The 13,045-nt window shown below is 49.5% G+C and overlaps 1 protein-coding gene across 1 annotated transcript in view; it reads left to right on the forward strand.

Annotated features, from left to right (window-relative positions):
- Positions 1 to 13,045, forward strand: part of EEPD1 (endonuclease/exonuclease/phosphatase family domain containing 1) — a 117,900-nt gene that overhangs the window by 94,638 nt on the left and 10,217 nt on the right. The window contains exon 4 of the mRNA XM_024750778.1: positions 9,921 to 10,031. Within this exon, the coding sequence (XP_024606546.1) occupies positions 9,921 to 10,031 (111 nt within the window). The remainder of the gene's footprint in view (positions 1 to 9,920; positions 10,032 to 13,045) is intronic.

Below are 13,045 nucleotides of genomic sequence, written 5' to 3' on the forward strand. Positions count from 1 at the left end.
AAAACAAACCTAGAGGGGAAAAAATAAAAGTGAGAATTGTTTATCTGCAGATGAAAGAAACTAAACTATTTACGAAGACTCCCACCTCTTATGTCAGTCGGAGATGTAAAAAAAAAGAGTGTTAACTTCCTTTTTGATGGGACATTTCGGGCGCTTAATGTCTGTGGTCGTTCACTCTTTAGGCCCCTGTGCTGCCACGAAACAAAAACATTACGACTTTAACTTAGGATCTTTTTTAAACATGTGGATGAAACCATTGTGAGCACATAGGGTAGAGTGGTGAGGTTTTATTGTTACCATAGTAGGTGATTTTAGGATGTTTATATTGAAATGAAATGAGCCCCCAAACAGCAGAAATTCCTCCCAGCCAACGAAACATCCACCACCAGGGGGATAGCACATTGTGTCCATATGATAGCATGTTCGATGGTGCATGAAGTGAGTTTGGAAGAGTTCGTAATAATGTGGCACAGTTATAACAAAACTGTGTGTCTTTATGAATAAACAGATATACATATATTAATAAAATGCATAGGAAACATCCCAGAAGGGAATCTACCAAAAATGTTAGCAGTGGTTGTCTTTGCACAATGATATTCTACTTAAATTTTTCTTTGTTTCTTTACTTTACAAATTGTCCTATAATGAGCTTGTGTTTACTGATACCAGAACATAAACCTCAATTTAAAGAGAAGGAGAGGGGACTTCCCTGGGGTGCAGTGGTTAAGAATCTGACTGCCAATGCAAGGGACACAGGTTTGAGCCCTGGTCCGGGAAGATCCCACATGCCGTGGAGCAGCTAAGCCCGTGCGCTCTGGAGCCCACGAGCCACAACTCCTGAGCCCGCGTTCCTAGAGCCTGTGCTCCACAACAAAGAGTAGCCACCACAATGAGAAGCCCGCGCACCGCAACAAAGAGTAGCCACACCTCGCTGCAACTAGAGAAAGCCTGCGCACAGCAACAAAGACCCAGCGTAGCCAAAAATAAATAAATTTATTTTTTAAAAAAATAATTTAAAAAATAATAAAGAGAAGGAGAGGAGCTTCCCTGGTGGTCCAGTGGTTAAGACTCCACCCTCCCAATACCGGGGGCCTGGGTTTGATCCCTGGTCAGGGAACTAAATCCTGCATGCATGCTGCAATTAAGAGTCTGCATGCGGCCGCATGCTGCAACTAAAGATCCCACATGATGCAACTAAGACACAGCACAGCCGAAAGAAAGAAAGAAAGAAAGGGAAGGGGGAAAAAACGCCAAAATTACTAGCACAGTCTTAACTCCCATCTCAGATTAAGAGTCTTAGCATCCGAAGAGAAGAACCTTTGGAAATGTCCCTGAAGGGCAGAAACAAGGGATGATGAGGATGGTGACAAGGACGGTAGCAGCATAGGAGTGTGGAATCCCCACAGGAGGGTCCCAGGCCCCCCGCATCCCTCTCCCTTCCCGTCCTAGCCTGCCTTCCATCTCCATGAATCTTCAACTCCCTCTTACTCTCCATTTTATAATTGCCCTTGCAAAAAGAATCTAATTGCCTTTGCAAAGTCCCCTCCACCCCCCGTGCTTATTTTTAACCATCTCGTTCAGGAAACATGTGCTGAGTAACTCCTGGGAGCACGGAAGAGAAGCTACCAGGACCAGCAGCTGCTCCGCTGACGGGGGGCATGTGGGTGTTACTTCCCTTGACTCTGAAAAAGCAGCTGATGATTAGCTGGTTGTGGAGGCTGAGGGAATGTCTCCTTGGTTGCTTTGTATCTTCCTCAGCATGATAAGAATGTTTAAACAAGGATGAACAGTCCTGCGGGATCCTCTCGGGTCCCTATGGAGGAGTGTGCTCATTGCAGCCGACCTAGCTGGGGCTCGCGGGCAGAGTGATGAAAGGGCGGTAAGCCCATTGCTTCTCCGGACGGATGGAGAAGCAGGGGTCTGAGCTTTTAGGGCAAGGGCTCCCCTATAAAGCTCTAAACGCTTGGCTGTGTGTCCCACCGGTCCCTGGCCCCTACCAGGAGGAAGCCTGTAGTCTGATGTGTTGACCTTCCCTGGAGAGCAGCATCTTCAGGACCCAGGCAGCCTGGTGCATCGGTGAGGAAACTGACATTAGCAGGGCGGTGGTGGTGCAGCTTTTAGCTCCAGAGGACCCACACACACATTGTCACGCAGGGCAGTTGGTTTAATTTGTGTTTTCTGAGCCTTCTCTCCTGAGTTAAGTGCATTGGACCAGTAGAGTTGGCTACCCCAGGTTTAACCCTCCCCGGCCCACTTTCCGGCAGTGGGTGACCTTGTCGTGTTCCCTTTCTGAGCCCTGCTTTCCTCACGTGTCACATGAGAGAATTATTAACTGCCTCACAGGATTGTCATTAGGATCAAATGTGATAATACGTGAAAATTGCCCACTTAATAAATGCTGGTTCCCTTCCCTCGCCCTTCCTCCTGCCTCTGGCTCTCTCATTTTCACAGGGTTCAGAAGTTAACTTGGCTGGCAATTATTGGCCACCTATGTTTTCTTACTATTGCTGGTTTTACCCAAACTTAACCTATTAGAATTGCTACCTATTAAAAGTAAGCTCTTATTTTAGGCACTTTAGCAAGGAGTCTTCAGATGGGGCTTAGGGCATGTTAAGGAAAGCTGATGCTGGTTTTTGGAAGAGTGGAATCCATTCTCCGCGTTGGGGAGAAAGCCTTTGGAAAGTTAACCCAATGCCCTGTGTGTGGCGCAGTCAGCTTCTTTATGGAGTTCATGTGGCGATTATCACAGAGAAAGAGGGAGAAAGGAGTGTTAATGTTTCTGAGAATCCTGTATTTTCTCTCCGTTTTATACTTCTCTCCCCCCACCCTCCTGCCTTTCCCTCTCTCATCTACCCTCTCCTCCTAGTGTTCTGGAATCATACTGTGTTGGAACTTGGAAGTGCCCTTGGTGCGGGGGGGTGGGGGGGAAGTCATCTCTGCCAATCCCTTCACTTTACAGATGGGGAGATAGAGACCCAAAGAGGTCAAATGCCAGGGGTGCCTGGGGTCCCGAGCTCCTCCAAGCTCCCCTTCTTCCAGCCCCTGAAAGTAGCCCTCTGAGGACACTTCCAAAGCTACAAGGAAACAAGCCCAGTCCTTTCTCTCAATATTAGAAAATGATAGTTGTTCAGTGAGCCCCCAAGGGGCAGAGGAATGGCTTCCCTCTCTCCCTCCGTGGACTCCAGGGCCTCTGGGAAAGGCTTTTAGAAGCAGTGCTGCAGCAATGTTGTGTGAGGGGCTAAAAGCGGCCCTGGAGCCCCAATCACACGGCTCTCTGTCCCACCTTGCACCTGTCTCCCCTTTGGGATACGTTCCTGTGTTTGCGTTTGAGCAAAGGTGACTACACCTCATCCTGGCTCTGTGGGAACAATCTCTTTCTCTTCCATACAGACTGGGGGAGAAAGGCGAGCGAAAGACTCTTCACTTTTGCCCTGTGTCCATGGTACATTTTGTGTGCGTGCCCTGCTCTGGGGAGAGGTGGACCAGGGCCTTTAAGACGCCTAAGAACCATTAAGGCACTTAGCGCTTAGTAGGAAAGAGCAAAGTAACTTGAGTGTATTGCTGCCCTGTAGGTAATATGGCCTTACAAAATATCAACATCTTAAAGTCTAAATATGCCCGGAAAACTTTGTAATAAGCTTGTTTGTTACAGTTCAAAGGCCAAACATGATTAATACTGCTCCAGGCGTAATTGGGCTTTTGCACTGCTCAGTGTTCTTCTGAGAGTGTGTTGACGTTTTTAGTGCCCCTACCCATTCCTTGGTTTCACTCTCCACGTGATCACTGCCAGGTACCCAGAGATGTGCTGGCTTCTAATGTTGGCTATAACATAGGTGTGGTTGACCATCCTGGCAAAGATAAGCCCTTGCTTACTATTAACATTTCACAAAATGTTGTCTGTGTTATTTGCTCTGTTGAGTCTTTTGACCTTGCCTGACTTACTACAGGGCTGCTTTCTTTCATGATGGCAGTTTATCTTTTTAAGGCACCTGTGCCTCTCCATCCACCACAATACACTGTGTTTCCAAGAGCTGAGTGCACAGAGGGAACTGGTGGTTGACAAGCGGAAAAGTCACCTCCAGACTCAAAGAGAAGTCACCTCCAGAATCAGGAAAGCAAGCGAAATAGCCAACTCAGGGAAGCAACTTCATCCGGAAATTTGACCCAGAGGATTCCAAGTGAAAACATACCCTCCCTACCCCCCAACTCCCCCCACCGTCCAGGAAGCGGGATAAGGGTAGCCATTTGGAGTTTGCTTTGGAAACGCCTGCCCGTACTCTGACATTCTGTCTCCAGCTGACTGTGCAGTCAGCACTAAGCAGGATGTCTTTATAACCAGCACACAGAGCCTCAGGTTTCCTTTCACCTTAACTGGATGCAGAAGATGAAGGGACCGCTGAGCTTGGCGGTGCCTGGACAGGCCACTGAATGAGGTTGGAAGACCTTTCCTATTGTTATTTTCCAATCAGGACCAGATGAACTAAGGAGTATTCATTTCAGGAAGGCGGAAGGGTAGAAGGGAAGAAACAAAGTCCAAAGGTCCACAAGCAAAAATCAGTTGTGTCAAGCCTTGGAACCTTTTGTCACTGCAGAGATGAACAGAGTCCAGTGATCCAGGCAGACCCGACGTGCATCACATTCTAAGTGTAGCCAAAGGAATCTTGGCTTTTAGGACCTGACATTCCTGAATGCCGGTGCCTTGGACAACTTGGAGATTGGAGTTTAAATGTCTGTCTCGAGGCACCTTATTGCCAAGGTGAAGGGTGGGGTGGACGCGGCCTTGACGATCAGGTTCTGCCATCTGACGCGCAGGTTGTGGGACAGGAGTTAAAGGATGGTGACATCACCCCTACTTGATCTGAAGCTCCAGAAACAAGTCCAGCCCATGGGGGTTCTTGTAACTTATCCTGGGAGAGAGAAGCCATAAGGTGGGATTCCCCCAGAGACACGCCTTTGATTTATTCATTCAGTACATATCTGTTGCACGCTTTTTGCCGTACGGTGACCAGGCTCCCTCTATGTGTTATCCTACAGGGTGATCTGCAAAGGGCCTCGGTCAGATGCTTCCACTGGGCAGGGTGGGAGAGCTGAAATGGTATTTATTTGCTTTGAACAATCAAAGCTGTCTTTCCCGACCACAGGTGTTAAAAATGCGAAGGCCGAGTTCTAAAGCAACAATTGTCTAAGCTTCTGAAACTTTGGTTTAAAATTGCTTGGGGGGGGCTTCCCTGGTGGCGCAGTGGTAGAGAGTCCACCTGCCGATGCAGGGGACACGGGTTCGTGCTCCGGTCCGGGAAGATCCCACATGCCGTGGAGCGGCTGGGCCCGTGAAGCCGTGGCCGCTGAGCCTGCGCGTCCGGAGCCTGTGCTCCGCAACGGGAGAGGCCACAACAGTGAGAGGCCCGCGTACCTCAAAAAAAAAAAAAAAAAATTGCTTGGGGGAACTTGTCAGAAGTGCATACCTTGGCTCTAACCTCAGAGATACTGATTCAGTAAGGTGGGCAAATCTGCGGTTGAAAATAAGAGGTGGAGTAATTCTGACGGAGGCAGACAATGGGGCTTTAGAAACACGGCTGGCAGGTAGGAGGACTCCTGTTGGGGCTGCATAGATCACAGTTACCTGGGAGGCTTTTTTCCAGTCACACTCACCTTCCCCCTCCATTTCCACCCTTTCTGCCCTGGTGAGCCACTTTTCCTTATGAGTATCATTTCTCCCTTCTGGTATGGGGGCGAAGCAGAAAAGTTGAGAACCAGCCGTTCTTAACAAAAACAAAACCAAAAATCAGCTTAAGGCAGGGTTCAGGTTGAGGGCTCTCAGAGGATGCTTTTGTTTTCCTTTGAAATTTTTGGGAGATGGGATCTAAGGATGGGTAAAGGCCGGTTGGCCACACCCCTTGCAGCCTGCCCGCCTCCGCCTGTTCACCTGTTCTGGCCAGGAGGTGGCAGGTCAGGAGACAGACCTCAGTTCACACACACACACACCCCCAACCTCTGTCAGCTGTGCAATCTTGAATGTAAACTCACTTATGTTCGGGCGTAATCTTTCTGGGTTGCACCTCACTCCCGAATAACCGGTGGGATGTGGACTGTCGGGGGGATAATAGGGGTGGTGTGTACAGAAGAGGAGGCGCTCCGGGGCAGGATGTGCAGAGCTTGCCGAGCTTGTGAATCACCGTGGGATCCCGCGAAAGTGCAGATTCCGATGCGCTAGGTGTGAGATGGGCCTGAGAGCTTGCATTTCTAACAGACTCCCAGGTGATGTTCATGCCACTGGTCCACGGACCACTCTCTGAGTAGCAAGAATTTAAAGGTGCCCCCCTCCTTAGGCCTGCTGCAAGCTGTTAGCGCAGTCAGCTAAGTTAACGAGCTGGCAGTACTTTTTTCAGTCCTAGAGATAGAAGAAAATACCTACCCCTTACCTCATGCTGATTATGAAGATTGGAGCATAGAATGCTTTCAGCCGTAAACACTGTTCTCCCTGGTCCCTTATATTATTTCTCATCCCTAATAACATAAGAAATACTGAAGAAGAGGGTAGAGGGAGGAATCATCTATTCTGTGGGCCAAGAGACTTCAGAGGTACAAAGTACAGGCGGCCCTTAGGGTTCAGGAATCATGGTTCCTTGTCTCCCAGAGTTTACCTGTGACAGAAAGGCTTTTAAATATAAAACAAAGAAAGAGGAGAATGTCTTTCCTTCATTTAATAACACCAACTTTAAACTTGAGTCAGAGTCACCTGGAGGGGCTGTTAAATGCAGATTGCCAGGCCCCACCCAGAGACTCTAATCCAGTAGCATTTTAGGTTCCCAGGGGATACTGATGATCACACTTGGGCTAACTGGCACATCTTTGAGAGCGGCGTGCATGGAAAGTAGTGCCAGCCTGTGCCACCTCCTCACAGTTCTGACCCCTCCCTTCAAAGTGGCATTGCCAGCAGCAGGAATGTTTAAGCTGGGCTGGCGTTTGGGGCGTGAATGGGAGATTCACCTGTCTTCAGGTGTCTGAGGGTCCTGTGAGGGTCAGGAGAGATGAGCTTTCTGGCTGCCTGCAGATCACTCTTCCCAGCACAGCCTGACCCCAGAAGCCTGGGCTCTCCAGTGTAGCTGGTTGGCTAATCACCTCGGGGGCTTTTTAAAACTAGAGCTTCCCAGGGTGCATCCTCAGAGATTCGGGCGAGCAGCCAGGTTCGGGACCCCCTGCGTGGAGAGCAGTGAGGCACCAGATGGGCAGTGGAGAGCTGCTCTCCTTTCTAATGATTCTTGGATTCGGCTCTAATGAGCACTCAGCCCATAAATGATCCCCTGGCAGGAAATTGGACCCTCTGGAAGTACATTTCCTGCTGGATCCCTAAAATTAGAGTCGATAAATTCCACCAGCATTTTCCCAAGTGCTTCATTTCCTACCCGAGGATGGCTACCAGCCAGGACCATCTGGCCATGGGGATTCGTCCGAGGCAAAAGCCCCCCATCGGGAATAACACCGTCCGTGGCAGTGTTGAAAGAGGAATGGATAAAAGTCACTGATGACCAAATCCCAGAGAGAACACTTCCCAGGCAAACTCAAAGTCAGGTTAGAATTGAGGCAATTATGTAAATAATTAGCTTCAAGAAGAAATTCCTCCTTTTGTTTATCATACATGGATTTGAGGACTGTGGTCTTCCTTGGAGTTTCCTGGTTCACCAGCAGAGCGTCACTGGGCGCCATGCTCTGTGTCAGGTGCGTTTTATAAAGGTGACTTGGGGACAGTCCCTGCCCTTATGGTGTCCACCGCTGGGGTGAGGTAGACACGTAAACACATAACTGTAAAAGCAGCATGACTCCTAGGACAGTAACCGTCTAGAGAAGCCCTCCCAGCAGGCTCCATCCTTGCCTGGTCTCATTTTCTCCATAGCGCTCGTCACTATGGCAATGACTGGCTGAGTACTTGCTTATGCCTCGTCTTCCCTCTTGCAGCGTGAGCAATGGGAGAGCAGAGAACAGACCCTTAGACCCTGGCATCTCTCAGCCATTGGATGTGAGCCTCCCAGGAGGGGCACGAGTGCAGCTGTCTGCAGCTGAGGCATTCCCAGAGGGGGCTGCCAGCTGACGGCTGTGTGCCCACAGCACCACCTAAATCTGGGGCGGATGCTTAGGGAGGATGTGGCAGCTGCAGTGGTTCTCAGCCCTTCACAGGCATCAGAATCACCTGGAGTGCTTGTTAAAACACAGGTCGCCGGGCCTCACCCTAGAGTTTCCGATACAGTAGGTCTAGGATGGGGCCAGAGAATTTCTAACAAGTTCCCAGGTAATGCTGTTGTTCCTGGGCCCCAGACAACACTTTGAGAACCACAGGGGTGGTGCGTCCACATAGCCATCACAGGTTACCCGGTGGACGGATGGTAGGTGATCGAATGACAGAGAGGCAGGGAGACCTCTACAAGCTACACCAGTGACCCAGGTGAGAGAAAATGGGTTCTGAAAACGGGCCACAGCAGTGGTGCTGGAGAACAGAAAGAGGACACTCCAGACACACGTGACTCAGGGTGGGGCCTGGTGAGCACTGGCATGTGGGAGGAGAGGGAAGAGGCAGAGCAGCTGGAAGGATGCAAATGCCAGGAACTGAGATGGGCATGTGGGGGGTGGGGAACGATGTGTTCCTTTGGGACCTGCTGGGTGTGTGCTTCTATGGAAACCTTCAGATGGGAATGTTAAAAAGGAAGTTGAAATACAATTCAAAACTCAAGAGAGGAATCTGAGCTGCAGGTACAGATTTGGGGGCCTTTGGGATAGAGGTATAAGCTGAAGCTGTGGGGCTGAGTGAGATTCGTCCAGGGCAGCTGCGAGATAGCAGAGATGCCTCCAGAAGGGAGCCAAGAGATTGGCTTGTAGGGTGGGCAGAGAAAGAGATGAGTGGGGTGGTCCAAGGTCCTGAAGCAAAGGGACAGGAGGGTGTCACCGGGAAGGGGCAGTACCAGCTGTCAGAGAATCTCAAATGAGATGAGTCCAAATCTGACAAATTCTGGGGCCGCCTCAAAAGAACCAGCCCTAAGAGATGGGGTTGTGTTTGAGTCATGAGTTAGAGGAACCGGTCCACATACTCTGAAGCCTGTGGTTTTTCAACCCCTCATTTTACTTTGCCTGTGCAATTTTATTTTGCCTTGACGATAAAGTCGCCTTACGGTACTCTACTGGTAGAACACACATAAACAAAAAGAAGCTCACCCTACAAACACACATGGGGCGTAGTTACCATCCACGGCAGGAGGGCTTTCTTCTCAGAGGAAAACCAAGGTGAACCATATAGTGGTGCATGGTGAAGGTGGTGGTGGGGGGGTCAGTTGGTGTTTTTTTAATTGAAGTATAATTGACTTACAATATTGTATTAGTCTCAGATATACAACATAGTGATTTGACATGTTTGTACCTTATGAAACGACCATTACATTAAGTCTTACCATTTGCCACCATACAAAGTTATTTCACTATTGACTACGTTCTGGGGGTCAGTTTTTGCGCCTCTAATATAAGCGGTGGGAAGACAAGACACCATGTATTCATCCTTTTTCCTCTTCATTTGATACCCATCTAGACCCTTCTGGGACCTTAACCACTGGTTTTACAGGGACTAAAAGGATTCTGACAACTTGTTTTGAACTATTTGTGGTAAAATGCTACAAAGAGCATCGATTGCTGTGAGCTAAGAGTCCCCCAGTGATAATTATGTATTTCACGGGTAGACAGTTTGCTTTTTAATTTGTGGCACTTGTTTTGCCATCCGGGTCTTCGCAAACCCTGGTTTCTGAGAACACAGGGCTGAAGTCTGACAAGTGTCTGAATCGGGCAGATGAGTCAGGATCACACATTTTCTGGCTCCTCGGGCCGCCTGCAGCGGGAACGGCTTTAGGAGGGAACACATACTGACTTGTGCTCTGTCTTTACAGTTCTGTACGGAGCTAAACCAGCCAATCCTGCCCAACATCCGCAAGTGGAAGGGGCCCCGAGGATGCTGGAAGGCCGTTGTTTCGGAGAAGCCCACGACTCAGCTCCAGAAGGTATGCCCTCATCTGCAGAACTGGGCTTTCCTTTCCATTTTCTTTTCCCCTGATCACAGACATTTAAAATCATTTTCCTTTGCCAACATCGTTGATGTAATTTTGTATTTCTGCCCATTTTTTAGCTCTGGGCCATTTGTTTCAAAATGCCCTGGTTCTCCTTTCCTGTTTGGATCAGGAATGCACTGCCGCCCATTCGGAAATGGGAGTTTGGGTGTTGGGAGGAAAGGAGAAATCCTGTCTGGAGCCAAGGCAGCAAATGGGGCATTTCTGTCCTTTGTGCTCCTAATCCCTCCTCCACAGTTCTAGCTTCTGCCAAGTTTGTGGAGAGCCCATTGTTCATTGACTGAAAACTTCAGATTCACTTAATTCATACGTGAAGTGTTTGCTTTCAGTGGTAGGAATTGTGCGTATGGAAATGCTCTGTGGAAGATTTCAGCAGATTGTAATTTTGAATTTTCTTTCGTTAGTGTTGCCCGTAGGGTTTGGGTAAATCTCTGTAATGTATACATTTTCATTCCTACCTATGATATTCAAGAGCAGTTTTTACTCACTGGAAATATTCAATATCAGTGGAGTTTTAGATTTTTAAAAAAAGGCTCCTGATACTTAATTATGAGTGGAGTATATCATTACATAATTTTCCCATAAATGCAGATGTTATAGTTTTTATCTCTAGGATACCTAATATGCTTACAAACACACATAAATTGTACTCATCTGAGTGACAGTTGAGATTTGGGGCTTTTAACTTATAACTGTTCACTGGATTAAAACTATCCAGTCACTTCTTGACAATAAGCTCTCTTTTTAGCTACTACTTTAAAGTGTGATGTAAATCTTACTTCTCTGGGTTTTGGGGTGTAAGTGGTTCCTGCAGGTAACAGGCAGTGTACATTCACAAGGAGGCTGGAAATACAGCCAAATTGGAAGGTATCTGGTCTTTACCACTCCAGCTCATAGCTGTCCCTTCTCAGTCCATGTAGAAATAGTTCTAATACCACCTTGCTTTTTTTTTTTTTTTTTTTTTTTTTTTTGCGGTACGCGGGCCTTTCACTGTTGTGGCCTCTCCCGTTGCGGAGCACAGGCTCCGGACGCGCAGGCTCAGCGACCATGGCTCACGGGCCCAGCCGCTCCGCGGCATGTGGGACCTTCCCGAACCGGGGCACAAACCCATGTCCGCTGCATCGGCAGGCGGACTCTCAACCATCGCGCCACCAGGGAAGCCCGCTTTTTTTAAAATAGCACTTTACACAAATATGTAGGTTCACAGGGCTCTTACAGTCCATTTAACACTCTTTTTTCATCTGTTCAGCAAATCGTTAAAAAGGTTACTGTGTGCCAGGCACTATGTTATATGCCAGATATTCACGGTGAGAAAAATAGACCCAGTGACCCAGCCCTGCCCAGGGGCTTGGCTGAGCCTGATGGAGCCTGTCAGAGGGACAGGCCAGGTAACCCTACTCCAGGTCAGGTGTCAAGGCCATTGGAGAACAGCGTGTGGCTGCCACTCAGATCTCTCAGCCTTAATTCCTTCATCTGTAAAATGGGAGCAGCAGCCCCTCCCTCAACTCACAGGGTGGCTCTAGGATTTTACAAGATAATGTGCACAGAATGCTTGATTAACAGACATAAGCCAGCGCCTGGCAGGGCACACATTAGGCGGCAGGCAGGTGTACTGGGAGCTGGTACCCGTCGCAGGCTGCAGCTGGTCCAGTTTAGCCAGTTGTTGCCGAGGGTATAAGGAACCAGCAGTGGAAAGCGTAGCCTGCACAGCCTTGTGAGGCCGGAAAGGCCCAGTCTTGCTGGGAACACAGGTGAACAGGCATGAAAGGCAGCACTGAGCAGGGAGGTGCCCACCCGGAGGGCCCAGAGGGCAGTGGGCAGCGGAGCCACTGAAGGATTTTAAGCAGAAGGGGACCTGAGCAGTACTTTAGGGAGGTTACTCTGGCACCACTGCTTGGGAAACAGTAAATGGGGGGACAGCCCCCTGAAGCCGACTGGGCAAATACATTTCCCTCACTTTACCCCTGAGGAAACAGGTTTAGAAAAACAGAGTGGCTCCCCGAGGTCCCAGGGCTAAGTGATTCGAGGGGAAGAGACCCAGGTCTTCTCACTCTTAAACTAGCACTCGTTCACTGGGGTGGGCAGGTCAGTCATTTAAAAATAGAAACATGCACGGCACACAGGACACTGTTCCTTCCTTCCCCCTCTTCAGCACACGTGTGGCGGGGACCTGAGCTGAACTTGGGGACTCAGCAGAGGCCACTCAGGATGTGACTAGTTCTGACTAGTTCTCCTTTCGCAAGAGCATCGCCGGCCCCTCGGATGACACTGCTGATCCCACCCGGGCAGCAGAGCCTCCAGCAGCTGGGATCGGGGCAGGGGGATCTTTTCTCTTTCCACAAGCCACCTGGTGACAGCAGCACAAAGCAGACAGGTTCAGAGCGGCCCCTCTGATGGTCAGAGGTGCAGGGGTTTATTTAGCCCCAAGCCCTTGACCCTGACGACACCACCCCCATCCATCCGCCCCACTCACCGACCTTCTCAGTGCCTTGCACCGGGGCTTCACACCCCTGTGTGCAGCCCCGCAAGCCTGAGGAGGGTCTTTGACCAGTTCTAAACCACTGGGACTGGTAGCCCTGACGTCTCTTCATCCAGCAAATATTTATTGAGCTTCTGCTAGGTGCCAGTTGTTATCAGCAGCAACTAATCAGTAAGCAAAACCACCCCTTGGAGTCTTATATTTGACCCTCAGCATTGCCATTTACCAGCTGTGGGGTTTCGGGGGAGTTACTTAACCTCTCTGAGCAGCTGAGTCTTCATCTGACAGATGGGCGTGTGAGTGGCTACCTCATGGGAGGCGATGATTAAAAAGGTAACCCCAGGGGGCTTCCCTGGTGGCGCAGTGGTTGAGAGTCCGCCTGCCGATGCAGGGGACACGGGTTCGAGCCCTGGTCTGGGAAGATCCCACATGCCGCGGAGTGGCTGGGGCCGTGAGCCATGGCCGGCGG

Source organism: Neophocaena asiaeorientalis, unplaced genomic scaffold (assembly GCF_003031525.2).
Source record: "Neophocaena asiaeorientalis asiaeorientalis breed wild unplaced genomic scaffold, Neophocaena_asiaeorientalis_V1.1 scaffold164, whole genome shotgun sequence".
Classification (NCBI taxonomy): Eukaryota; Metazoa; Chordata; class Mammalia; order Artiodactyla; family Phocoenidae; genus Neophocaena; species Neophocaena asiaeorientalis.